This window comes from Pteronotus mesoamericanus, unplaced genomic scaffold (genome assembly GCF_021234165.1).
Source record: "Pteronotus mesoamericanus isolate MK-2021 breed Mesoamerican mustached bat unplaced genomic scaffold, CSHL_Meso_final contig_192, whole genome shotgun sequence".
NCBI classification, from domain to species: domain Eukaryota; kingdom Metazoa; phylum Chordata; class Mammalia; order Chiroptera; family Mormoopidae; genus Pteronotus; species Pteronotus mesoamericanus.
In genome coordinates, this window is record NW_026555082.1 from 961,503 (window position 1) to 988,203 (window position 26,701).

At 49.4% G+C, this 26,701-nt stretch overlaps 1 protein-coding gene across 6 annotated transcripts in view; it reads left to right on the plus strand.

Annotated features, from left to right (window-relative positions):
• Nucleotides 1-24,715, plus strand: part of LOC129066206 (uncharacterized) — a 39,779-nt gene extending 15,064 nt beyond the window's left edge. For all 6 annotated transcript variants that reach the window (XR_008528668.1, XR_008528669.1, XM_054567726.1 and 3 more), the window contains 2 exons: nt 2,198-2,271; nt 24,344-24,715. Coding sequence is in view for 4 of the 6 variants with exons in the window: in XM_054567726.1 (XP_054423701.1) it covers nt 2,198-2,271; nt 24,344-24,544 (275 nt within the window). In the remaining 2 variants the exon portion in view is untranslated. The remainder of the gene's footprint in view (nt 1-2,197; nt 2,272-24,343) is intronic.
• The last annotated feature ends 1,986 nt before the right edge of the window (nt 24,716-26,701 follow it).

Consider the following 26,701-nt stretch of genomic DNA (forward strand, 5'->3'; position numbering starts at 1 on the left):
GAGATTCCAGGAAGAGGCGTATGTAAACATCCTCCGCGGCCCCGGCCAACTGGAATTAGACGGCTGAGGGGCCGGCGAGGCAGAGGGGACAGGGTTTCAAAAGATGCCCCAATTACCTCTCCCGTTTTCATAAATGGGCCCGTAATGCCCAGGGCCCCGGCCTTCACAAAGGGACAGGAAATTAGCTCTGCAAAGGCCTGGCGTGCGCGGGGAAGTTCTAAGAGGGTGGTCTTTACTCAACAGGTAGGGAGCAGGCAAGGCTGCTGATTTGTGTAAACTACAGGCTCTATTTCTGGACATCATCATTTTATTAAAAATAGTCTTTTCATGTCTTTACGGCTCTAAACATCCACCATTATTTGTACCAAAGAGGGGCCTGATCAGCGAGGTCCTGTTTGCCTCCAGATAAAAGGGACTTTAAAGATCTTGGGATGCTGAGCCTAGAGTGCTCTGATCCCGTTAAGCCGTGGAGGATGGTGTCCCTGGGCCCGCCCGCACTTCCTGTGTGGATCGTGAGCTCCGCGCGCGCGTTCGTGAGGTCTCTGAGGAAACGCGTGTGGCAGTTGTTCCCCTGGACCCTGTGAAGAGGCCTTATGTTTTCCTTTGGTTCCAGACAGCGACCCATCTCTGCAGCTTCTCTGGCGATTGTTAAGATTACGGCCCGATTACGGCCCGGCTCTGTGTCAGTAACGCACTGGGGCAGACCAGGGGCTGGCGCACGCGGCTTTGAAGCCGCGGCTGCGTCTTCCTCGAGCAGCCTGGGGTCTGCACGAAAGATAACCTGGGGCAGTCCAGACCTCTGGGGGTTCCTGGGGCCTCCAGAGCAGAGGCAGGAAGCAACTTCGGATTTTGCTGGTCCCATTAAAATACCAAAGAGACCAAACCAGAACACACCCCAAAGTATTTTCCCAGCTCCTGTTGCTGTGGGTAGTGGCAGTGCCTGTGGTCCCTCTGGCTGCAGTTCCTGGCTCAGGAGTCACCCTGGGTGCTCCTGGGGAGGGACGGGCACATCTCGGGTGGGATCCAGCACAAAACAGAGGTCCCTGAGCCTTCAGATGACCAGAGTCTGCCCTTGGTCACCCACGAGCTGATAACTGCTTCATCGACACATTTTTAAAAGACTTCTAGTTTTTTGGATATAAAAGCAACTAATTAGGAGAAAACGGCGTTTGGGAGGCTTAAGGCCAGGGAAGGAATTTTAAGGAAGATGTGGAAGTCAAAGGTGGGGCCCCGGTTCCCTGGCCAGCTCTTGGGAGCCGCAGTGGATGATGCCCTGGGGAAGGGGAGGGACACAGGTGGCAGGGCTGTCCCCAGGGGCTTAGGTCAGGGCAGGGGGAGTTGGAGGGAGCCTCTGCCTTGGCCGCCGGAGGGCCAGGGGCAGCCTGTGCCTCCCTCACTCTTACCCTGGCGCCCGACTCCGCCCTCACGCACCTCACTGCTCCCGCTTCAGCCGCTGCGGGCCGCCCGCTGGCCCGCCTGCTTACTTCCCCCTGCTAGACTCCAACAAACACAGGTCCAAACTCTGCTCACTTACAATTTCTTTTTTAATGTATAGATTTTTTTTCTGAGCAGTTTTAGGTTTACAGAAAAAGTGAGTGCTGAGTCCAGAGAATTCCCAATTCCCCCCCTCCTTCCCCTGTCATTAGCGTCTTGCACTTGTGTGGCACATTTCTTACAATCCACGAGCCAAGATGCAGTCGGCTCTGTGTCTGCGGGTTCCACACCCCTGAGTTAAACCAAATGCAGATTGAAAATATTTGGAAAAAAAGTTAGGCTGTTGCTGACAACGTGTAGTGTGTCTCCAGGCCTACAGTGGCTGCTAGTTGCGTGTGTACTGAAATGTACAGGTTTTTCTGTCATTGTTCCCTATGACCACTGATGCAGCACTTACACTGTATGAGGTGTCACAGGTAACCTGGGGGTCACTTACTGTCTGCACGAGGGAGCACGTGGGCTGCGTGCCAGTCCTACAGCCCTGGACGTAAGGGGCCCAAGCATCTGCAGATTTCAGTATCCTCGGGGGGCCTGGGCACCAACGCCCCACACGTACCGAGGGGCAGCTGTAAATGATGAGGACGTGCCTCCCTCGACTCGCTGTTTTAGAACTCCGATTTGAAGGCGAGCGCTTGAGGTCGAGAGCTTGCATGTAACGGTGGGGTGAGGTTCTTGTCCAGTGACTAGTGCTTTGTCGTTCCAGCCGAAGCTGTCGCCTGGAATCCTTTGTGGGAAGGGACCTCGGATGCAGCCCCAGCGCCCTGCCCCTGTAAAACCGTAAGTTCCTGGGGCGTGGGGCACACGTCTGTGGCCTTGTCCATGAGGGCGGGGGCCGCCGCTCCGAGCACACATCAGCTGAGCCTTGTGGGAGGGACTGGCAGGAGCCCAGCCAGCTGAGTCTGGTGGCAACCTGGGGGCCCGTGTTCTGAGGCAGGACCTCTGGCACCCTTGTGTTGTGGCAGAGAGTTCTCCTGGCAGCTTCTGGTGCTGGACCCCAAAAGAATTTCTCCCCCTCTGCTCCCCGAAATGAATGGTTCTTTCACTGTGGAGGGTCCCCTGGACTCCTTGTGCTGCAGGGCAGACTAGAAGTGCCCTGCACGGGCCAAGGAGGGTCCTAGGGCAGAGGGACCTGCCTCTCTCACGGGCTTCCAGCTGCAGCGACCTTGCTTTCGCCCTTGAAATGTCTGGGGAGCAGAACGGGCAATATTCTGCCTTCACACTGTCCGGCGAACTCTCTCGGCCTTCGTTATTGTTTGGGACTGAGACCCTCAGCGATGGTGATGGGTACTTCATTTTGTGCTTGCCCTTAAAGGCTGAAATAATTTTACATGGCTACACACCAAGCTGTCTCTTGAAAAATGGTCTCCACACCCGCCATTTCCCCCCGGGGGATGGGGGGGGGGCCCGTGTCTGACATGTGGGTCTCTGTGTACTCCCTGGCCTTGAAACTGCTTTCCCACGAGGGCGGCCACTCACAGGGCCTGGGGGACACGCCGGCCCTGCCCCAGGCAGCTCCTGGGTGTGAGCCCCGGGAGGGTGTGGCCACGCCAACGTGCGCTGTGCCTGCGCCCGCTACGGGGACTGTGGGCGGTGCACAGCCCGGTCTTGGTGGCCAACTCGGTGGGAGGAAGAGGAAGGTCTAAGATACGGTGATTATTGTTTTTTTGGTTTTTTGTTTTGGGTGGGAGGTCATTTTGCTGCTACTGTATCTGTTACATGGTCCAAACACGTGAGTGGGTGAATGGATGATCGAAAGCATGAAGGGAGGACTAAACAAATGGGTAGGTAAAGACGTGAGCGAGCAGGATGAGCGTGTACACTGAACAGGACCCAGTCTGATGCATAGGCGATCAATATATGAGTCAATAAAATATTAACTCAGTGTGCAAATAAGGCCACACATGAACTCGTGTCAGGCCGTCGTGGATGGAGAAACGTGTGCAGTTTAAATAGAGACCACCTAAAGTTTTCAATAGAAGCATAACAGGTAAATAAAAGAAAGAACCAATGCTTTTGAAATGCGTAAGCCAATGGTGACAATACTGTATTGTATGTGTAAAAATGTGCTACTTGGGGTAGATTTCATGTCAAGTGTTCTCATCATAAATGACAGTAAAGGGGCGGGGAACTCAGGCGGTGGACAGGCTTGTGATGCAGGCTGGTCCAATGGTGTCCTGTGTGCCTGCGTCTCCAGCGCGTAGAGCTGTGTACGTATACGTTTATTATGTGTATGGCTTTCTGTGAAAAAAATAAAAATAAAAAAGTGAAGAGGACCTGGGGGAGGGGGAACCCCACACCAAGGCAGGGGGGATGAAATGAGGAGGCCGGTCAAAAGGAGAAGGTGCGGGAGGGAAGGGACCGGGGACTGAAAGGAGGAGGACACTGGCAAGAAGCAACATGATAAGTCCCAGGAAGGAAGAGTTTTTAAAGCTTTGGCGACGGGCAACGCTCGCATGTAAGGCGGACCGTGTTGGGTTATTAGAAGCTGAGCCTTGGGACCAAGCGTCCACGTGTGCGCTCCTGGCACAGAAAAATTAACCAAGGAAGAGTGAAAAGAACAGTTAGAAAGGAAAGGGGAACCAGGGGACCAAAGAGGAGAGGTAACTTTAACCAACAGGCTTTTTAAAAAAAAATTCTGGGTACAAATAAATAGATAAGTAAATAAATAAATAGATAAGTATCGAAGGGAAAGCAAGCCTCCCCCCTCCCCTGAGTAAAAAAAAGAGAGTGAAGTACGTACCTGGCCCGGGGTGGGCAGCGAGGCCTGGGGGACTCTGAGGCGTGAGGGGCTTGGAGTCTTCGGTCCTGGGAGCAGAGTTCTGTTACATGGAAGGACGACGGAATGAGAGAACAAACAAAGCACCTCGGCGTGACTGCAGAGATGTGGAAGAAACAGCAGCAGAGGTCGGGTGCGGAGCAGTAATGGGGGTCCTGAAGCTAGAAGGAGGGGTTAGAGATGGTCGCGAATCCAGGGCTGGGGAGAGTCCAAGTCCAAAGCGGCAGCGCTGTGGGTGACATGGGAAGCGTCTAAGCAAAGAAGTGGGGGGACTGTGGAAACAAGGGTGGGGCAGGGGCAGCGTGGCCACGCGCCGCTGAGGTGGGGGCTCGTGTTTTCTCCCTGGGCACAAGCTCTGGGAATGAGCGGGGGCAGGTGAGACAGGAGGGTGTATAGGCAACTGTGGCAGAAGAGAGACAGGAAGAACAAAAAGTGGCAACGACCGAATAGGCAAACGGGTAGGTCCACAGGAGGGGGTCAGGCTAGTATTGGTGATGCGGGGCGCTCGCAAGCCGTGGCTCGTGCCTGGTCCCAGGCTGAGCACTCCATCCCACTGGGAGAGGAGTGAACGCCTTAGAAAAGGGAAGCAGGAAGGAAGGATGGACGAATGAATGGCGGCTGGAAGGAATCAGTGAGCCCGGGGCTGCCGCGTCAGGGCGGGTGCTTGCAGGCGGCCGGGGGATGCGTCTGTGCGTCCGTCCCTGGCGCCCGAGCTCTGAGAACGAGGGGATGTGAGAAAGGAGGAATGAGAGAGTGAAAGGGAGAAACAGTGGAAAGCGAAAAGAAATAGAAAAGTTATCTTAAAAAGAAGAAAGCTAATTAGTTAACAAACAGAGATAAATGCACAGATTGAGAGAGAGCCGTCCTAGGAATAAGATGGAGGGCGTGCAACCCAGGCTCTGGGGTGGGGGTCTCACCTGTGCTTCTGACGGGGGCAGCCCTCATCCCCCCCTACCATCCCCCATCCCCCCAGGAAACAGTTCAAGCTGACACGGGGCGGGGGCGGGACCCATGGGAGGGGAGGACCCGTTGACTACAGGTTAACGAGTAGCCAGTGAGGTGCCGTAGCCGCCTAGAAGTGAAACAGCAGCAATTGACGTAGAAGGACCACATGGGCGCATGAAGGAAGGGAAGGAGGGGGAAAGGTTTGCACGGACTGGCGAGGCGGGGGTGGAGGGGTTGGGGTTCAGCCAGTCCCGGGGGCCTGGAATCCAAAACAATGGTAGGCAGTAAGAAAGGAAGGCTCAAAGACTGGCAGGAAAACAATTAAGAAGGGGAGGAAGTCAACATACGCAAGAGGAGTAAACAAGATAATAAGGAAGCAGGTCAAACAGTTACATGCGTGAGAGGGCACAGGTTCCGCGCCCGTCACCCATGTTAATCAGATATGCGGCCCTGAAGTTTATAGATGATCCGACACAACCATACACAAAAGGCGGAATAAATGGGTGTGTTTCATGAGAGAGCAAAAAAGTTTGAAAGATGGAAGGAAGGACTGGGAGAGATGTAGGAAAGGCAATGACAGTAGACATGGAGGAGAAGGTCCTGACCGCGCCAGGGCTTAAATATGACAAACAAGTGTCAGTCATTAAATGCAATTAGTGGGAAATAGCGAGGTGCATCAGTAAAAAAGCCCACCTGTCTAAAAAGAAAGGCGTTGGTCAAAGGCGTGGTGGTGTGAATGAACAAACGAACGAATGAATGAGAAACGATGATTTCAGCGTCTCGGCTTCTGCAACAGGACTCGGATAAAATAATGCAGAAAAGAGAAAGCAAGGAAGCGGGGGGCACAGAAAATTATGACGAGATAGATAGAAGCAATAAAAACATATTGAATGAATAAATATACAGGGTCCGGCACAAATAACACCTCTGTATTTATTACAAAATCTTTTATTACAAAATCATAAGCATGTAATTCTGTATTGTAACAATATCACACTCAAGTACACTGACATTTTAGGTGAAATGTTCAAATTAAAACTATAAATTATTACACCTCTATTACTACCCTACCAACCACACTTAAACAGGTCTTACTTCTGCCAGACCCTGTATGTATATATGAATAAGAATATAGGAGAGAGAGGGCCACACTAGAACAAAAAAAAATGAGATGACATCCTGACCCCAGAATTATGGCTGATTGAAAACTGACTCCCGAGGTCACAGAAAGAACCCTAAAGCAAGGGTACCTGTTTGTACGAGGGATTAACAAGCAAATGGATGCCCACAGATGGGTGTTGTGAAGACTCGGGGAACCGCAGGTGATGGTTACTCCAATTTGGCACCTGAGGTCCGTAAATAGGAGGATGAATGGTGAGATAAAGGAGTGGCAGGAAGGATGACTGGACCCGGCAGCCGCTGCTTTAGGAACGGCAGCGCCCTCCTTGTCACCTGCGCTCCCTGGGGAACGCCAACAGGTGCGGGGGGTTGGCGGGGGGGAGAGCATCCGAGTTGAAGAGGTGAGGAAGGGCTAGATGAAACTAAGTGAAAGAGAAGGAAAAAACCCCTCCAACAGCCCACGGGGAGGTAACGTCAGTGCGTCTTCGATAGAAAGCCCCGTTGGGGTTGGTTACAGAGTTGTCCTTAGTCCTAAACATGGATGAAGCCATTCTATCCTGGGTCCAGGGCAAAAAAAAACCCCGAAAAAAGCAAGATAATAAACAAACAACCAGAGTGATAAATGGTTAGTTAAGAGAGGTTGTCTGAACAGGGATTATAATTGGTTTACATACATACTCCTTAAATAGATAAATACACCTTTCAAAGAATAAATGAAAAATTGAGGAAGCACCAGCCCCAGAACAAGCACTGTAATAAAATATAGGCAATTGAGGTCCATAAATAAAACAATAAATGCTAAATGGAAAAGGTGACTAAATGCAGGGAAGAAAGATTGTAAATGCAAATAAGAATGCAGGCCAGTAATGTTTATTTTGCACATGGGGTTTTGACTAATACAATTATTTCGCAGGAGTCCTAATTGATAAAAAAAAAACCAACCCACTAAATAAGAAAGGACAGACGTGTGAGCGAGTGAAAGAACACGAGTAAACGCGTGGGAAACGGAGCTGCACTGAGCAGAAGTGGGGGCGTGTCACGGGCTTCCCTGGCGCCGCCTCCTGTGCCCCTGAGTGTAAAAGGATGAGAGAATGTGAGGAGGAGTGAGAGGGGGGAAGGTGCAGTTTGGGAAGAAATAATAAAGGAAGGAATGCAGAATAAAAGTGACATATGAATGAATAATTAAGACTTTGCAGGGAGGGTTTCATGAACTCAGGGCTATAATGAAGTTAAAGCTGGGCTTCTGAGTCTGTAAGTACAACCACCACATTTAATTTGATTCAGGTGAATGAATGGATGAGCGACTGGAAGGAAGGAAGGGAGGGAGGGAGGGAGGAGGGGCTGTCCTTCCTGTCTAGGGTTCCTGTGATCTTGCCAGCTGGGTAAAGGGGGTACTGGAAGGATGGCTCTTGACAAGCCATGTGTCTGGTACGTGCCCTTCACCTGGCAGGGAGGCGCCGGTTTGGGGGGCGGGGGTGATTGCCACCGCCTGTTGTGCGGGCCGCCGCGCCTCGGCCTCCTCACCTTCCTCGCCTTCCCCATGTGGAGCCATGGCACGGCATCAGCTGCCTGCTTGGATTGATCTGGAGTTGAACATGGCGGCGCATGGCGGTGCGTCTCCTATGGCCTGGACAGGCGGAAGGGCTCCCCGCTGCACCGTGTGTCTGGGCGCCGTGAGCAGGGCCGTGTGGACCTGCGGTGGGACTGGGGCTTCGCTCTTCTCCTCCTTCAGAGCCTGGGGGCCCCGGGCTCTGCCTCAGCTGGCCTGAAGCCTGGGCTGCACTTGTTACCCACCCCTGGATATTCCTGCTGTGATGGGGTCCCGCAAGAGCCTCCCAGCCAGCCCAAGGGGCACCCTTGGGTGGGGGTGGGAGGGGCCCGGAGTAGGAAGACACTAAGAGGGTCTTTCTGAAGAGCCCTTGTTTGGTTGTTGAAAGAGTTAGCTGAGGCTGAGGAAGACAAAGTGGTGGGTGTAGTGGGGGAGGGGGGGTGTCCTGGCCATGCGCCCAGAGAAAACACGGGGGAATAAGAGGACCCCTCAGGAGAGCCCCTAACCTCCGAGGGGCTCTCAGGCATCACAGTGGGTGGAGATAGGCCAGTGGGAGAAGCTCCAGGCAGACCCAGTGGTGTCCAGACAGGTGGGGGGTTGGGTTCGATGGTTTCTGTCTTGGGGATGTTGAGTGCATGAATGTCCTTGGGTCTGGGCTCCTAGAGTCTTTGGTTCTTGGATCTGGAATTCTAAGGGTCTCCAATTTTGAGACGCTGAGTGTCAGGACAGGAGTCGGGTGGAATTCCCTTGTGAACCCCACCCCCCACCCGGTTCTCTCTTTGCCCCGCCCGCAAAGCCCAGGGTGGGATCTCAGTCCACCTCTCGGATCTTCTGTGTGTGTTTCTTTCTCTTAACTTGTTAGAACAAGGACAGCTTTTGTGTCTTTACTTGACTTTTGCATGCGCCCTTTGCACAAACCCTTTGCTGGCGCCACCAGGAGTTACCGCTCTCCTTGGATTCCCCTGAGAGCCCCAACTCCCTCCTCGGGAGGCTGGGCTCCGAGCCCGGCCCTGCGGAGGGTAGGGGATGGAGGCCGCATCTTGGGGAAGAGAAGCCAAGGGCCCAGTGTGTTCCTAACGTAGAGTGTAAGGGGCACACGGCCTAGAGTAGGAGGTCACCCATCACCCTGATGTATCACTCATCTTTCTTTCTTCCCTTCAAATTCTTTTATGTATCACAACGAAAAAACCAACATCTGTTCTTTTAATGACCTAACTGCCATTCCTCGCCACATACACTTTCTTTTTAATCCTACCATTTCCATTTAATATTCTGTAATAAACATTTTTTCTTTTTCCCATAGTCTTCATCAGCTCACTGGATGCCTTGTGACCCATTATTCACAACACCTACCTGCTATTGTCATGCATAGCATCTTTCTTTTTAATGTCATATATTATTTCACAGCTAATGGCTTAGCACACCCACGTTTTTTCATTCTTAAGAATTATTTTCCTACACCCAGAAATGATTATTGCTTTATGTCATGTCAGTTTCTCATGCTACACTGTGTTCCCCAAGGGCAAGAGGATTGTTGAATTGATGTTTGCATCTGCAATGCCCATAATGTTGTAAATACTAAATAGATTCTTGTTGGATGAGTGGATGGAAGGATAGATAAGGATCTGAATGAGTAGGCGAGTGGTGGGCTGGTGGATGAGAGGATAGAAGGCTGGATGAAGATGCAGTGAATGGGTGATTGGATAGCTGATGAGTAAGAGGATAAGAGGGTGGATGAAGATGGGAGTGTGAGTTAGTGGTTGGCGATGGATGAGAGGATGAAAAGATGGATGAAGATGTGAGCGATAGTGATTGGCTGATGAATGAGGGGGTGTAAGTATGGATGAAGATGTGAATGAATGGGTGAGTGGTTGGTTGATGGACATAAGGATGAAGGGATGAATGAAGATGATGTGAGTGTGAGTCACTGGTTGGCTGTTGGATGAGAGTATGAGTGGGGACACAGATGTAGTGAACGGGCTCATGTAAAAGGGGATGGGAGGATGGAGGATGATGTGCTGAGTGGCTGAGTGATTGGGTGATGAAGGAGTATGTAAGTATGAGTAAGTATGTAAGAATGAGTAAGTATGATGTAAGAATGAATGCAGATGTGAATGAGTGGAAAGTGTTTGGCTGATGGTTGAGAGATTGGAAGGAAAAATGAAGATGTAGTGAGTACATTAGTTGTTTGCTGAGGGCAAGATAGAGGGATGGATGAAATGTAGTGAGTGAATGAATGATTGTCTGATGAGAGGATGGAAGGATGAAAGGATGGATAAAGGTGTGAATAACTGGGTCAGATATTGGCTGATGGATGGTAATATGGAAGGATGGATGAAGGTGGAATGGGTGAAGGAATGACTGACATAGGAAAGGCTGGAGGGAGTAAAGATGTGGAGAGTAGTCAGTGATTTGGTAATGAATGAGAGAATGGCAAGATGGAAGAATGGATGAAGAGGCAGTGAGTGGGTGAATGGTCGGCTGATGGATGAGAAGATGGAAGGATGGATGAAAGTGTAGTGAGTGAATGAATGATTATCTGATGGATGAGTGGATGGAGGTAAGATGAATATGTAGTGAGTGGGTGATTGGTTGGCTGATGGACAAGAGGATGGAGGGATGGATGAAGGTGGAGTGACTGGGTGATTATTTTCCTCATAGAGGAAGGAAGGATTGATGAAGATGCGATTGCGGGTCAGTGGTTAATTGATAGTTGAGAGGTTCGAAGGATGGATGAAGATGTACTGCATAAACGATTGGTTTTTATGTTAGAGGATGGAGGGATAGATGAAGATATAGTGAGTTGGTGATTGGTTAGCTGATGGTTGAGAGGATGGAGGAATGGATGAAGATGAGAGTGTGGGTCAGTGGTTGGCTGATGGGTGAGAGTATAGAGAATGGATGAAGATGTGGTGTATGAATGACTGGCTAATAGATAAAAGAGTGGAGTGATGTTTGAAGATGTATAAGTGGGTGATTGATTGGTTGATGGATGAGAGGATGGAAGAAAGGATGAAGGTGTAGTGACTAGTTGATTTGTTCACTCATGATAAGAGAATGGAGGGGTAGATAAAAATGTGAGTGTTGGTCAGTGGTTGGCTGATGGATAGAGGATGGAGGGAAGGATGAAGATGTGAGTGGGTCAGTGCTTGGCTTATGGATAAGAGATGGAAAGATGGATGAAGGCGTAGTGAGTGGTCATTGATTGGCTAATGGATGAGAGGGTGTAAAGTTGTAAGGTTGGGTGAAGATATGAATGATGGAAGAGAAGACGGTGATTCGTTTGCTAATGGATAGAGGATGGGGAAATGGATGAAGATGTAGGGGGTGGTCAGTTTTGGCTAATGGATGATATGATGAAGGATGGATTAAGATGTGAATGAATGGGTGAGTTTTTGGTTGAAGGATGAGAGGATGGAAGGATGAATGAAGATGTAGTGAGTGCATGGGTGGTTGGCTGATGGATGAGAGACTGGAGGGATGGATGAATGTGTCAGTGTTGTCATGGATTAGCTGATGGATGAGAGGATGGAAGGATAAATGTAGGTATAGTGAACAAATCAGTATTGGATGATGAATGAAAGGATAGAAAAATAGAGGAAGGGAAGAATGAAGATGTGAATGACTGTCAGTTTTTTGCTGATGGATTAGAGGATGGAAGGTGAATGAAGATGTGAGTGTGGGTGAGTGATTAGCTGATGGATGAGAGGTTGGAAGGAGAGATGGAGATGTAGTGAATGTGTACGTGGTTAGCTGATAGATGAATGGATGGAACAGTGGATAGTGATGTAGTGAATGAGTAATTGGCTGATGAATGAGATGATGTATGAAGATGTGAATGAGTGGTCACTGGTTGGCTGATGGGATGATAGGATGGAAGGATGAATGAAGGTGTAGTGAGTGAATGAATGATTGGCAGATGAATGAGAGAATGGAGAGATGGATGAAGATGTAGTCACTGGGTGATGAGAAGAAGATGGAGGGATTGAAGATGTGTTGTTCAGTGGTTGGCTGATAGGTGATAAGTTTGAAGGATGGATGATGATGATGTAGAGAGTGAATGAATGATCGATTGTATTAGAGGATGGAGGTATGGATAAAGATGTAGTTAGTGGTGATTGGTTTGCTAAATGATGGAGGAACTGATGAAGAGACGAGTGTTGGTCAGCGATTCGCTGATAGATGGGAGGACTGAAGGATGGTTGAAGGTGTAGTGAGTGAATAAATGATTGGTTGTTGGATTAGAGAATGGAGGGATTGATGAAGATGTCATGAGTGGGTGGTTGTTTGGCAGGTGGATGTGAGGATGGAGTGATGAGTGAAGTAGTGTGGGTAAGTGGTAGGATGATGGATCAGAGAATGGACATAGGATTGAAGATGCATGAGTTCTGCAATGGTTGGCTGATGAATGAAAGGGGTGGAGGGATGGATGAAGATGTGGTGAGTTATTGTTTGCCTGATGTATGAGGAGTTGGAAGGATGGATAAAGATGTGATTGTGGATCAGTGGTTGACTTAAGGATAAGAACATGGAAAGATGAAGATGTTGTGAGTGGGGCAGTGTTAGCTGATGGGTAAAACGATGGAGGGATGGATGAAGATGTGGGTGCTCTGTGATTGGCTAATGAATGAGTTGTTGCAAAGGTGGAAGGGTTGATGAAGATGTAGTCAGTGGGTGATTGGCCGATGGATGAGATTATGGAAGGATAGATGGGAGTATAATGAATGAACTAATAATTGGCTAATGGATGAGAAAATGAAGGGAAGGATGAAGATGTAGTGAGCAGTCAGTGATTGGCTAGTGGGTGAGAAGCTGGAAGGATGGATGAAGATTTGGTGGGTTGATGAGTTGTTTACTGATGGGTGAGTGGTTAGGTTATTGAAAGGATGTTAGGGTGGCTCATGTGTAGTAAATGAAAAAGTGATTGGCTGATGGGTGAGAAAATTGAAGGATGGATGAATATATAGTAAGTTGGTGATTGGCTGATAGATGAGAGCAAAGAAGGATGGAAGAATGGATGAAGATGTTAATCACTGGGTTAGTGGTTGGAAGGTGAGTGAGTTTGTGTTGAAATGAGATTTTAAAGTATGAATGAAGATATGAATGAGTGTTCAGTCGTTGGCTTATGGTTGAGAGGACGTTTGATGGATGAAGATGTAGTGAGTGAATGAGTGATTGGCTGATGGTGAGAAAATGGAAGGATCGAAGGACGGATGAAAATGTGAATAACTGGGCCAGTAGTAGGTTGATGGATGAGAGGATGTAATGATGAATGATAATGTGAGTGAGTGAGTGATTGGTTGACAAAGGGGATGATGTAAGTCTGAATGAGTGTGTGAATGAGTGGTCAGTGGGTTGGCTCATGGATGACTGGATGGAAGGATATGTGAAGGTGTAGTGAGTGAATGAATGATTGACTGATGGGTGAGAGGAGGGGGTAATTGATAAAGATGTGAATGTGGACCAGTGTTGGGCTTATAGATGAGTAGGTGAATGTAGGGAAGAAGATGCAGTGAATTGTTTTGTGATTTACTGATGGATGAAAGGATGGAATGATGGATGAATATGTAGTGAGTGGTCAGCGATTGGCCAATGAATGAGAGGATGGAAGGATAGATGGATGGATGAAGATGCAGTGAGTACATAATTGGTTCATTGCTCATGACAAGATAGGGGATGGATGAAATGTAGTGAGTGAATGAATGATTCTGAGTCATTCTGATGAGGCTGATGAAAGGACGGAAGGATGGATAAATGTATGAATAACTGGGCCAGAGGTTGGCTGATGGGTGATAACATGAAAGGATGAATGAAGATGGAGTGCGTCAGTGATTGGCTGGCTGATGGATGAGAGGATGGGTAAATGGATGAAGATGTAGGGAGTGGTCAGTTTTGGCTAATGGATGAGATGATGAAGGGTGGATTAAGGTGTGAGCGAATGGGTGAGTGGTTGGGTGAAGGATGAGAGGGTGGAAGGATAGATGAAGATGTAGTGAGTGAATCGGTGGTTGGCTGGTGGATGAGAGAATGGAGGGATGGATAAATATGTCGTGGTCACTGGTTAGCTGATGGATGAGAGGATGAAGAATAATTAGAAGTATAGTGAATAAATGAGTATCAGATAATGAATGAAAGGATGGAAAAATAGAAGAATGAAAATGTGAATGATTCTTAGTTTTTTGCTGATGGATGAGCAGATGGAAGGATCAATGAAGATGTGAGTGTGGGTGAGTGATTGGCTGATGGATGAGACGATGTAAGTATGAAGTATGAAGATGTGAATGAATGATCACTGGTTAACTGGTGGGATGATAGGATGGAAGGATGGTTGAAGGTGTAGTGAGTGAATGAATGATTGGCTGATGGATGAGAATGGAGGGACATGAAGGTGTAATAACTGGGTGATTGTATACTCATGAAAAAATGGAGGGGATAATGAAGATGTGTTTTTCATTGGTTGGCTGATAGGTGAGAGATTTGAAGGGTGGATGACGATGTAGAGAGTGAATGAATGATTGGCTGTTGTATTAAAGGATGGAGGGATAGGTGAAAATATAGTTAGTGGGTGATTGGTTGACTGATGGATTAGATGATGGAGGGATTGATGAAGAGGTGAGTGTCACTCAGTGGTTGGCTGATAGATGAGAAGATTGAAGAATGGTTGAAGGTGTAATGAGTGAATGAATGGTTGGTTGTTGGATTAGAGAATGGAGGGATTGATGAAAATGTTATGAGTGGGTGATCGTTTGGCAGATAATAATAGGTGAAGATGTAATTAGTGGGTGATTGGTTGGCTGTTGGGTGAGAGGAGGAGCGATGAGTGGGGTAGTGAGTGTGGGTAGGTGGTGGGGTGATGGATAACAGAATGGACGTAGGGTTGAAGATGTATGAATTGTACAATGGCTGCCTGACACGTGAGAGTGATGGAGGGATGGTTGAAGATGTGAGTTATTGTTTGCCTGACTGATGAAGCGATGGAAGGGTGAAGATATGATTGTGGTTCAGTGGCTGACTTAAGGATAACAAAATGGAGGGAGAGATGAAGATGTTGTGAGTGGAGCAGTGTTTAGCTGATGGGTAATAGGATGGAGGGATGGGTGAAGATGTAGTGAGTAGTCAGTGATTGGTTAATGAATGAGTTGGTAGAAAGATTGAAGGGTGGATGAAGATGTAGTAAATGGGTCAGTGGTTGGCTAATGGATAAGAGGTGGATGGATGATTGAAGGTGTAGAGAATAAATGAATCATTGGCTGATGCATGAAAGGATGAAAGAATGGAAGGATGGATGAAGATGTGAATGACTGGATCAGTGGTTGTATGATGAGTGAGAGCGTGAAAGGATAGATGAAGATGTAGTGAAGGTGTGCATGGTTGGCTGATGAATGAGAGGATGGAATGATGGATGATAATGTAGTGAGTGAGTGAATAAGCGACAAATGGGATGATGTAAGTCTGAATGAATATGTGAATGAGTGCTCAGTGGTTGGCTCATGGATGACTGGATCGAAGGATATGTGAAGGCGTAGTAAGTGAATGGTCAATTGACTGATGGATGAGCCGGTGGGGTAATTGATGAAGATGTGAGTGTCAATCAGTGGTGGGCTTATTGATGAACACAGGGAAAAATGTAGTGAATTGTTTTGTGGTTGGCTGATGGATAAAAGGATGGAACAATGGATGAAGATGTAGTGAGTGGTCAGTGACTGGCTAATGAATGAGAAGATGGAAGGATGAAGATGTGGTCATTGGGTGAGTGATTGGCTGATGGAAGAGAGGTTGGAGGGATGGATGAAGACATAGTTAGTGGGTTATTGGTTGGATGGTGGATAGGGGTGGAAGAATGGGTGAAGATATTGAGCGTGGGTGATTGGTTGGTCTGATGGAACAGAGGACTGAGTATGGATGAAGTTGTAGTGAGTGGTCAGTGATTGGCTAATGGATGAGAGAGTGTAAGGATGGAAGGATGCATGAAGACCTAAATTAGTGAGTAAGTGTGTAGTTGGCTGTTGAATACGCAGATGGAAAGATGGATGAAAATGTAGGGAGCTGGTGATTGGTTGCCTAATGGCTGAGAAGATGGAGAGATGGATGAAGATGTAGTAAATGATCAGTGAGTGGCTAACGAATGAGAGGATGGAAAAATGGAAGGATGGATGATGATGTAGTCAGTAGGAGAATTGTTGGCTGATGGATGAGAGGATGAAAGAATTGATTAGGTATAGTGAATGGATGAATGATTGCCTGATGGATGAGTGAATTGAAGGATGGATGAAGATACAGTGAGTAGGTAATTGTTTGGCTGAATGATAGAGGATTTGAGGGTGGAAGGATGGATGAAGATGTCAATAACTGGGTCAGTTGTTGGCTGATGGATGAGAGAATAAAAGGATGGATGAAGCTGTAGTGAGGGAATGAAATATTTCCTGATTGATGAAACATTAGAAGGATGGATGAAGATTTAGTGAGTGGGTTATTGGTTGGTCGATGGATGAGAGAATGGAAGGATAGATGAAGATGTGAGTGTGCATCAGTGGTTGGCTGATGGACGAGAGGATAAAAAAGGATGAAAATGTAGTGAGTGGGTTAATGGTTGGCTTATGGCTAAAGGATGGAAGGATGGTTGAAGGTATAGGGAATAAATGAGTCATTGGCCGATGGATTAAAGAGTGGAGGGATGCATGAAAATGCCAATGACTGAGTCAGTGGTTGTGTGATGAGTGAGAGCATGAAAAGATAGACGAAGATGTGGTGAAGGTGTGCATGGTTGGCTGATGGATGACAGGATGGAATGATGGATGATAATGTAGTGAGTGAGTGATTGGCTGACAAATGGGATGATGTAAGTCTGAATGAATATGTGAATGAGTGCTTAGTGGTTGATTCATGGATGACTGGATTGAAGGGTATGTGAAGGTGTAGTGAGTGAATGGATGAGAGGATGGGGTAATTGATGAAGATGTGAATGTGGATCAGTGTTGGGCTTATAGATGAGCAGGTGAACATAGGGAAGATGTGATTAGCGGATGGAGGAAAGGATGGAACGATGGATGAAGATGTAGTGAGTGGTCAGTGATTGGCTAATGAATGAGAAGATGGAAGGATGAAGATATAGTGAGTTGGTGATTGGTTGGCTGATGGATAGGGATGGAAGAATGGGTGAAGATATTGTACATGGGTGATTGGTTTCCCTGATGGAACAGAAAATTGAGGATGGATGAAGTTGTAGTGAGGGATCAGTAATTGACTAGTGGATGGGCAGATGGAAGAATGGAAGGATGGATGATGATGCAGTCAGTGGGTGAGTTGTTGGCTGATGGATGAGAGGATGGAAGGATGGATTAGGTGTAGTGAAAAGAACGAACAATTGCTGGATGGATGAGATACGTTGAAGCATGAATGAAGATACAGTGAGTAGGTGATTTGTTTGGCTGAATTATGAGGAGATTTATGGATGGATGAATGGATGAGGATGTTTATTACTGGGTCAGTGGCTGGATGATGGATTAGAGGGTAGCAGGATGGATGAAGATGTAGTGAGTGGGTGAGCGGTAGGATGAATGAGATGATGGAAAGATGGATGAAGGTATAGTGAGTGAATGAGCTATTGGCTGATGGATGAGTGGCTGGAGAGACAGACGAAGATGTAGTAATTTGGTGATTTGTTTCCTAATAGAGGAAGGAGGGATTGATGAAGATGTGAGTGTGGGTCAGTGATTGATGGATAGGTGAGAGGTTTGAAGGATGGATGAAGTTGTAGTGCATGAATGAATGATTGGTTGTTATGTTAGAGGATGGAGGGATGGATGAAGATAGTGGTGATGGGCTGGCAGATGGATGAGAGTAAGGAAGAATGGATAGATATGTAGTAAGTGGCTCATTGGCAGGCTGTAGGATGACAGGATGGAGGAATGGATGAAGATGTGTGTGGGTCAGTGGTTGGTTGATTGCTGAGAGGACATTAAGGTGAATGGAGATGAAGTGAGTTAATGAATTAATAGCTGATGGATGAGTTGATGGAAAGATGGATGAAGATGTCAATAACTAGGTGTGTTCTTGACTGATGGATGAGAGAATAAAAAGGTGGATGAAGGTGTAGTGAGTAAATGAAATATTGCCTGATTGATTAAATGTTAGAGGGATGGATGAAAATTTAGTGTGGGTTATTGGTTGTGTAATGGATACAGAATGGAGGGATTGATGAAGATGTGAGTGTGGGTCAGTGATTGGGTTGTGGATGAGAGGATGGAATGAGGGATGAAGATGTAGCGAGTGGGTCAGTGGCTGGCTGATGGATAAGAAGATGGAAGTATGGATGAAAGTGGAGTGAGTAAATGAGTTATTGGATGATGCATGAAAGCATAGAAGGATGGAGGTACTGCTGAAGATGTGAATGACTGGGTCAGTGGTTGGCTAATGCATGTGAGGATGGAAGGATGGATTAACATGTAGTCAGCTGGTGTTTGATTCACTGAAAGATGAGGGGGTGTAAGAAATGAAGACATAGATGTGGGTGAATGTTTGGCTGATGGATGAAATGATGAAGGGGATGAAGATATAGTGAATGGGTGGATGATAGATGAAAGGATAGAAAGATTGATGATGATGTAGTGAGTGGGTGAGTAATTGACTGAGATGAGGTAAGGTGAATAAAGATGTGAGTGGTTAGTGGTTGGATGATGAATGAGAGGATGGAGTGTGGATGAAGGAGTAATGAGTTAATGATTGATTAGTTGACAGATGAGGGGATGGAGGGACATGTGAAGGTGTAGTGAGTGTTACTTGTTGGCAGATGGAGGACAGGATGGAAGGATGGATGAAGGTGTAGGGAATGAATGGATGATTAGCTGATTGGTGAGAGAACTGAAGGATCAGTGAAGATACAGTGAGTGGGTGATTGGTTGGCTGATGGATTAGGATGGAGTAGTGGTTGAAGATGTAATGTGTTGGTGATTGGTTGGCATTGATGAGAAGATGGAGGGATGAATGAAGGTGTGCCTGTGGGTCAGTGGTTGGCTGATGGATGAGAGGATGGAGGGACAAATAAAGATACAGTGTGTGGCTTATTGGTTGACTGATGGATGAGGATGGAAAGATGTATGAAGATATAGTGAGTAGTGGATTGGTTGGCCTGATGGATTTGAGTGTGAGGGAGGATGAAGATGTAATGAGTAGTTGGTATTGGTTAAAGGATGAGAGAATGGAAGTTTGGAAGTATGGATTAAAGTGTGAATGAATGGATGAGTGATTGATGCATGGGAGGATGTAAAGTAGGGTGAAGATGTAATAATTGGGTGATTGGTAGGCTGAGGTATGAGAGGATGGAGGCATGCATGAATCTGTGAGTTTGCATCAGTGATTGGCTGATGGACGAGGGGATAGAAGGAGGGGTGAGGATGTAGTGAGTTGGTCAGTGGTTTGCTGATGGGTAAGAGGATAGAAGGATGGATGAAGATGTGAATGACTGGTCCTGGCTGGCTCATGGATGAGAGGACTGAAGAATGGATGAAAGTGTAGTGAGTGAAGGAAGGATTGGTTGATGAATGATAGGATGGAGGGATGAAAGAAGGTATAGTGAGGGGTCATTGGTTAGCTAATGGATGAGTAAATGGGAAGATGGAAGGATGTATAAAGATGCAGTGAGTGGGTGAATGGTTGGCTAATGAATGAGAATATATCAATAGAAGTATAGAAAAAGGTGTAGTGAGTGTGAATGAATGATTGCTGATGGATGAGAGGATTGAGGAATGGATGAAGATGTGATTGTGAGTCAGCGGTTGACTGATTCATTAGAGAATTGAGGGATGGATGCAGATGCAGTGAGTGGTCAGTGATTGGTTAGTGAATACGAGGGTGCAAGGATCAATGAAGATGGAGTCAGTGGGTAAGTTGTTAGCTGATGGATGAGAGGATGCAGGAATGAATGAAGATGTAGGTAATATGTTATTGTTTGGCTGACGGATTTGAAGATGGAAGGATGAATGAAGGTGTAGTGAGTTGGTGAGTGATTTGATTTGCTGATTAATGAGAGAATGTAAATAGCAATGAAGATGAATGAGTAGTCAACCATTGGCCAATGGATGAGAGGTCGGAAAAAAGGATGAAGTTATAGTGAGTGAAGTAATGATTGGCTGATGAATAAGAGAATGGAAGGATGGAAAGATGGCTGAAAATGTGAATAACTGATGGAAGGATGGATGAAGACACAGTGACTGGATGATTGGTTGTTGATGGATGAGAATTTCTAAGGATGGATGAAAGTATAGTGAGTGAATATGACTGGCAGATGAATGAGAGGATGGAGGGATGGAATAAGAGGTAATGAGTGTGCGAGTTATTGGTCGATGGATGAGAGAATGTGGGGATGGTTGATGTGAGTGTGGTTAGTGGTTGGCTGATGGGTCACAGGATGAAAGGATGCATGAAGGTACAGTGACTGAATATATGACTGGGTGATGCATGAGAATGGAGGGGCATATGAAGATGTAGTGAGTAGGTGTTTTGTTAGCTGATGAGTGAGAGGATTTAGGGAAGGATGATGATGTAGTGAGTAGGTAATTGGTTGGTTGATGGATAGGGATGGAGGGATGGAAGAAGATATAGTGACTGGGTGGTTGGTTGGTGGATGTATGTGATGATGGCGAATATGTGAGCATGGGCCATTGGTAGTCTGGTGGATGTGAGGATGGGAGGATGGATTAAAATGTAAGTAGTGTATCAGTAGTTGGCTGGTGGATTAAGGGATGGAGAGATGGGTGAAGATGTGAGTGGTCAGTGACTGGCTAGTGAGTGAGAGGATGAAAGGATACATGAAGGAGTCGTCAGTGAGCGGTTGGCTGATAGACGAAGAGAACGGAGGATTGAAGTAGTGTAGTGAGTGGGTAAATTGTGGCTGATAGATGAGAATTAGAGGGATGGATGAAGATGTGTGGCGAGTGGCTTCATGGTTGGCTAATGGATGAGACGATTGAAGGGTGGATGATGTATTGAGTTGGTGCTTGGTTGGCTGATGGATGAGAGGATGGAGGGATGAATAAAGGTGTAGTGAGTGCGTGAATGTTTGGCTGGTGGGTGAGAAGATGGAAGGACGGGTGAAGATGTGCTGGATGACGATGAGAGGGGATGGAAGGGGGATGAAGATGTAGCAAGATGGCTGGTGCCGGGCTGATGGGCGCAGTGATGGGCGGGTGGATGGTACGTGAGCGGTTGATAGAGGATGTAAGGAGGGGTAACTGGCGGCATTTCCTAGGGTGGAGCTTTTTGAAGGAAAGGCCAGGGATTCTTGTGGGAATACTAATTTCAGAAGACTTTCAGCAATTTATAATAGTTAGCATTAGCATTTTGTTAAGATATTGCTGGTTTATTTCTGTTAAAAAGTTTTGTTTCTGTCATTTTAACTTGCATCGCTTTGATTACTAATGAAGGTTGACCATCTCGCACCTGTTTGTTAACAGTGTGTTTTATTTTTTGTGATTTGTTTGTCCAGGGTCATTGGGCCATGGCTTTCAAATGAGACTGGTCAAGGATGAAGGGGGCTTTCATGGAATGTAGTGAGCCCTCCATCCCTGGAGGCATACAAAGGGGCAGGCTAGGCAGACACTCAGTGAGGGTAATTTTGAGGAGATTCAAATAGTGGGAGCAGGGTTGGCTCTGATTGGCTTGCAGGTGTGTTTGACTTGTGTTTTGCGGAGGTGACACCTTCCATTTGGCAGCTTGGTGACGTGGAAGGCTGTGTCCTCCGGGAAGGCTTATGCATTTATGACTTACGTACTTGCCCTCTGTTCTGCTGGTAGAACAGGAGTACCTTTGTGACCCCCCAAGTTTCGGCCAGCCATGCCTGCATCTCAGCTGGTGGGCTTCCCCCGGCGCTGTCACCTGCTCCTGTGTCACCTGGAAGAGGCCAGGCCTCCGGGTTGCTAGGTTGTGCTTTGCAGGGCCATCGCTAAGGTGGTCCCAGGTCCTGTGATGTGAGAGCCAGCACTTGGCCTCGATGGTCGTCTTTGGAGTCACATTGATTAATGGGACACGTGGGTGTAGGACTGATGGAAGATCCTCCCCCCATTTTCCTCAAGTGATGCGATCGATTTCCCAGTCCAAGGAACCGAATGGGCTCCACGCTGTCCCCGAGCTTCCTTCCCTTCAGGCCCCAGCTCGGAGTTCGCCTGGACCCAGAGGTCATGGTGGCCTTCGGGGACGGCACTTCACCCAGGGATCGTCCCTGCCTTTCACGCCCCCGCCGCCCCCAGCAGAGGGCCTCTTCCCTCGCCCAGGCACCTGTGCCCGCGTCCAAGCTGCCGCCGCCGCCGCAGCTGACCCCTGCACCGAGCGCTGACTCCCAGCTTCACGGCAGCTGCGCAGCCGTCCCTGCATTTCGGCCTGTGTGTTTTGGCCTGGTGTTCTGGCCTCTCCATCCCCAATACAAACCTTTCCCTTTGCGGCAGGGTGTGTAGTGCCAAGGGCTGTGCTCAAGCAGTGAGAGTCCGTATTTGTGGCTCCCGCCTCCAGGGTCACTGCCTGGAGCACGTCCGGCTGAGTCTCCTCTGCCACTGTCACCCACATGACTGACTCCCCCATGGCGCTGTCCGGTGCACCACACACCAGCGGAGCTGTCCTCCCCAGGCCGCCCTGACCAGTGGCGATGGTGCCTGATGGTGCCTGCCGGGACCTTTGCCTGCTACCCTCCAGCCTCCCCGCTCCCTCCCCGCCCCCACAGCCAGCACACGCTTTGACAACCAGCCAGGGCTCCCCCAGGGCCCGTTCCGACACCTCCTTTGGAAAGGGAGTGGAGCACTTTTGCAAGGAGCCTTGTTTGTGTGGCGGTCCCCCCGGCGAGACCCTTGATTCAGCTGCCACTTCCCAGGCTGAGTTCTGTTGAGAGTTTGCCTTCTCCAACTTTGTTCTTCACAAAACTAGGTTGATTAGTAATCAGTAAACTGAATTCCCTGCATGCTCTGAAATCACAGGCCACGGCCTCGAGAGGCTGGGATGAGAGCCGGGGGTCTGAGGGGACGCTGGCTCCGGCAGCGAGCAGGCTTTCAAGTCATTAGCACACCTTGGCCTGGCGGCGCAGAGGACATCTTAGAGCTATTCCCGTCCCATTCGGGATTCGTTAATGCTCAGCCCTACTTAGAGAAAATGCGGAGAGATGATTGCTCGTGTGGATGACGAGGATCATGCCCTGCGAGGGGTCTGCACGGAACAGCTCCTCGGCGAGCCAGGGTGTCCGAGGCACATGGTACTTCCTGCGCCCTGGAGGCAGCCCCCAGTGCCCATGCAGGCCCCTGGCCGGGTGTGTCCCCCACATTAGCCCAGTGCTGCCTGCATGGGATGAGGTGTGGGTCCTGAGGACGCTGCTGAGCACTTGGCATTTTATTGGTTGCATCGGACAATACGTAGACTGGGCAAAGCCAAGACCTTGGAGCTGGATGAATGTGTGGGGTTTAAACCGGTGGCAGCTTGGGTCTGTCTCCTGGGGGGGGCGGGGGGCGGGGGGCCCTAGCAGCCTCCTCACAGGGCTGTTGTGAGGATGCACGTAAACAGGACTTGGAACTGAGATGTGAAAAGGGCAGAACGCATGCCTCTGGGGGGGGGGGGGGGTGACAGGGCGGGAGGCCGGCGGAGCAGCCTGATTTGGGCAGTGCGTTGGGAAACGGTTTGGCCAAACACGTGGGGACACTGTGGGACCAAACGCTGCCTTTGTGTGAGATACGCTATGATCAGGGACTAGTCCGGCTACCTGGCATGGGTGTTGCTTTAGTGAGGTTATTTACATAAAAATAAATGCTTTGTTACCTGTCACACAGGTGCCCTGGACCCTTACTCTCCTGGGGGGCTCGGTTCACAGAGCCCTGGGTCCCCCGGGACTCTGTCCCAGGGGACTGTGGGATAGAGTGGAGGGTGCAGGGGTAACTCCTGGGAGCTCTGGGAGACAGCGAGGGCGAGGTGTGCTCTTCAGTACAGGGATTTAAAATGCAGGTTTAGAGAGGAGGGGGTGGAGACCAAAATGGGAGGATCAGGGAGAATTTGTAGAAACCACTAAAAGAGGACAAGGCCACTATTTTAGAAAACATGCAAAGGTAATGGGCAATAGGTGGACGTGAGGGCCGGGGTGCTCTGTAGAAAGGCCAGGAGTTCTGGATTCTGAGCCAGCGCCGAGAGGGGACTGCGGCCCGAGGGCGCCATGACCGGGCCATGCTTCTGGCAGCCCGTGCGGGCACGGGTGGTGCGCAGGGCACCAGAGGGTGGAGGCACCGGGTAGACAGGCGGGAGCTGTGGCTCGGTGCCCTGCCCTGCCCAGGGCGCTGGCAGCCGGGCCTTTCCTGGGCAGGGCCGGCTCTCCGGTGCTCAGCAGGCGTGCAGGCGTGTCCTCGCCTCGCTCCCAGCCCGCCTGTCTGCCTAAGGACTCTTGTGAGCCAGGGCGCTCGGGAGCAGGTGGCCTTCATCTGCACCTGTGTCTCTCTCAGCCTCCACAGCCACGGGGACGCCCTGCACACATTCCCACGGGACAGGCTGGACCCAAAGACTCTGGACCCGGCTGCCCCCTGCGAGGAGGGGCGGGCCCTCCTCGGCCTCCCCCGCAGTGGCCGCCACCCTTTGACCGATGGACTTCACTGACCCAAGGGCCGGACACGCAGGCCTGGCCCTGCCCACCTCACCAACACTGAGACTTAGGGGGGACTTCCCGTGCCTTCGACGTCTGCATCTGTGAAATGGGCCCGCACACCTACCTCACAGGGTTGTTGTGAGGGTCCTGTGATGCGTTTGGAAGGTGCCTGACCCGGGGCCTACACACACCCTGTTGTGCTCTCAATAAATGTGCTTTTTGCCTTAACAAAGTGATGGATATGCTGCTAATATGAGGATTGGTACGTGTCGGGTGTCCCTTTTTGCTGAGGCTTCCCCTCACTTAGGCCAGTATGATGGGTGGGGAGGGGTTGAGAGCCTGCTCCAGTCCCCGCCTGTCCCCCGTCCATCGAGCACTGAAGGGTGATAGGCTGTCCCGAAGCAGGGCTGGCCCGGTGAAGGTCCTGCTGGTCTTCCTTCTTCTAACGGTCATAGGATGCCAGGTTTCTTTCCAGAAAGGGAGGTACAGAGGTGGTGGGGCTGAACTCGCTGTCCTGGTTCCTGCAGCCCCCCAGGGGCTCCCCCAGGGCTGTGACTCTCCGTTCCCCCCCTCACACATTCCCAAGGGTCACAGTGAGGCCCTGGCCAAGGAGTTGTCATTCTTGAACTGATGGCGAGTGGGTGGCTAAGCAGGTCAGTCTGCCTGCGGCCCTGGGTCAGCACTTTTTGCACAAGATGGTCACCGGGCAGGGCCCTGAAGGGGCTGAACAGGCCCAGCCTCAGACCCGCCCCGCCTCATGGGGGCGTCCCGAGCCTAGCTCAGGTCTCTGGTTGTCGGCTAGCAGCGTGCGGCTGGGGCGGGATGAGGGCAGACGGAGCAAGGGTGGAGAGCTTCGGATCCAAGTCCATGTGAAGTCTTCGGCCTGGCCCCCCTGGCACTGCAGGAGCAGGTGAGCTGGACACGCAACCTGACGGCAGGGAGTGCTGACGGCCACCATCACCACTGTCACCATCAAAGCCCAAGCCACCGCCACTGCTGCCTCTTCCTTCTTTCTCTCCTTCCCCCTTTTCCCTCCTTCCTCTTCCTTCTCCTTTCCTTTCTTCTTTCTCCTACTCCTTTCTGCCCCCTTCTAGCAAGGTGCCTCAACAGAAATAAAAATGAGTCCAGCCATTAGTGCGTGGAGCTGAGCATGTCTCCTTCTCGAAGATAAAGTGCCAGCTGGGAACCATGGCCATGTCCAGGAGACCTGACCCCATTCTCAGATGGAGACCGAGACGTGGATGGTGCTGAGTGATGCTCCAGCAGCAGTAAGACTCACAGGAGGCAGCCTCCAAGCACGTCCCACCAAGATCAATTCAGGCCCACCCAACCAATAGAGAGCTGACAGTCCAGGATAGTCCTGTGCACGATGGCTAGGGCCCCAGCCTCCGATGAAGCCAGTCATCCAGAAGGAGGGGTCCTTAAATGGTCCAGAGCCTGTTGACACTCCAACCCCACTCTCCGATAAAGCTCTGATGTCCAAGATGAGGGGCCCTCTTGATGTTCCAGAACTGAGACCCCAACTCCAGCCACTGATGAAGCTCAGATGTCCATGAGTGGCCCTCTGAATGTTGGAACTGACTCCCAACTGTGACTCCATTGGAACTCAGATGTCCATGAGGAGTGGCCCTCTTGATGTTCCAGAACTGAGTCCCCAGCTCCAGCCACCGATGAAGCTCAGGTGTCCATGATGAGTGGCCCTCTTGATGTTCCAGAACTGAGTCCCCAGCTCCAGCCACCGATGAAGCTCAGGTGTCCATGATGAGTGGCCCTCTTGATGTTCCAGAACTGAGTCCCCAGCTCCAGCCACCGATGAAGCTGAGGTGTCCATGAGTGGCCCTCTAAATGTTCCAACTGACTCCCAACTGCAGACTCTATTGAAACTCAGATGTCCATGAGGAGTGGCCCTCTTGATGTTCCAGAACTGAGTCCCCAGCTCCAGCCTCTGATGAAGCTCAGGTGTCCATGATGACTGGCCCTCTTGATGTTCCAGGACTGAATCCCCAGCTCCAGCCTCCGATGAAGCTCAGATGTCCATGACGAGTGGCCCTCTTGATGTTCCAGAACTGAAACACCAGCTCCAGCCTCTGATGAAGCTCAGGTGACCATGAGTGGCCCTCTAAATGTTCCAACTGACTCCCAACTGCAGACTATTGAAACTCAGATGTCCATGAGGAGTGGCCCTCTTGATGTTCTAGAACTGAGTTCCCAGCTCCAG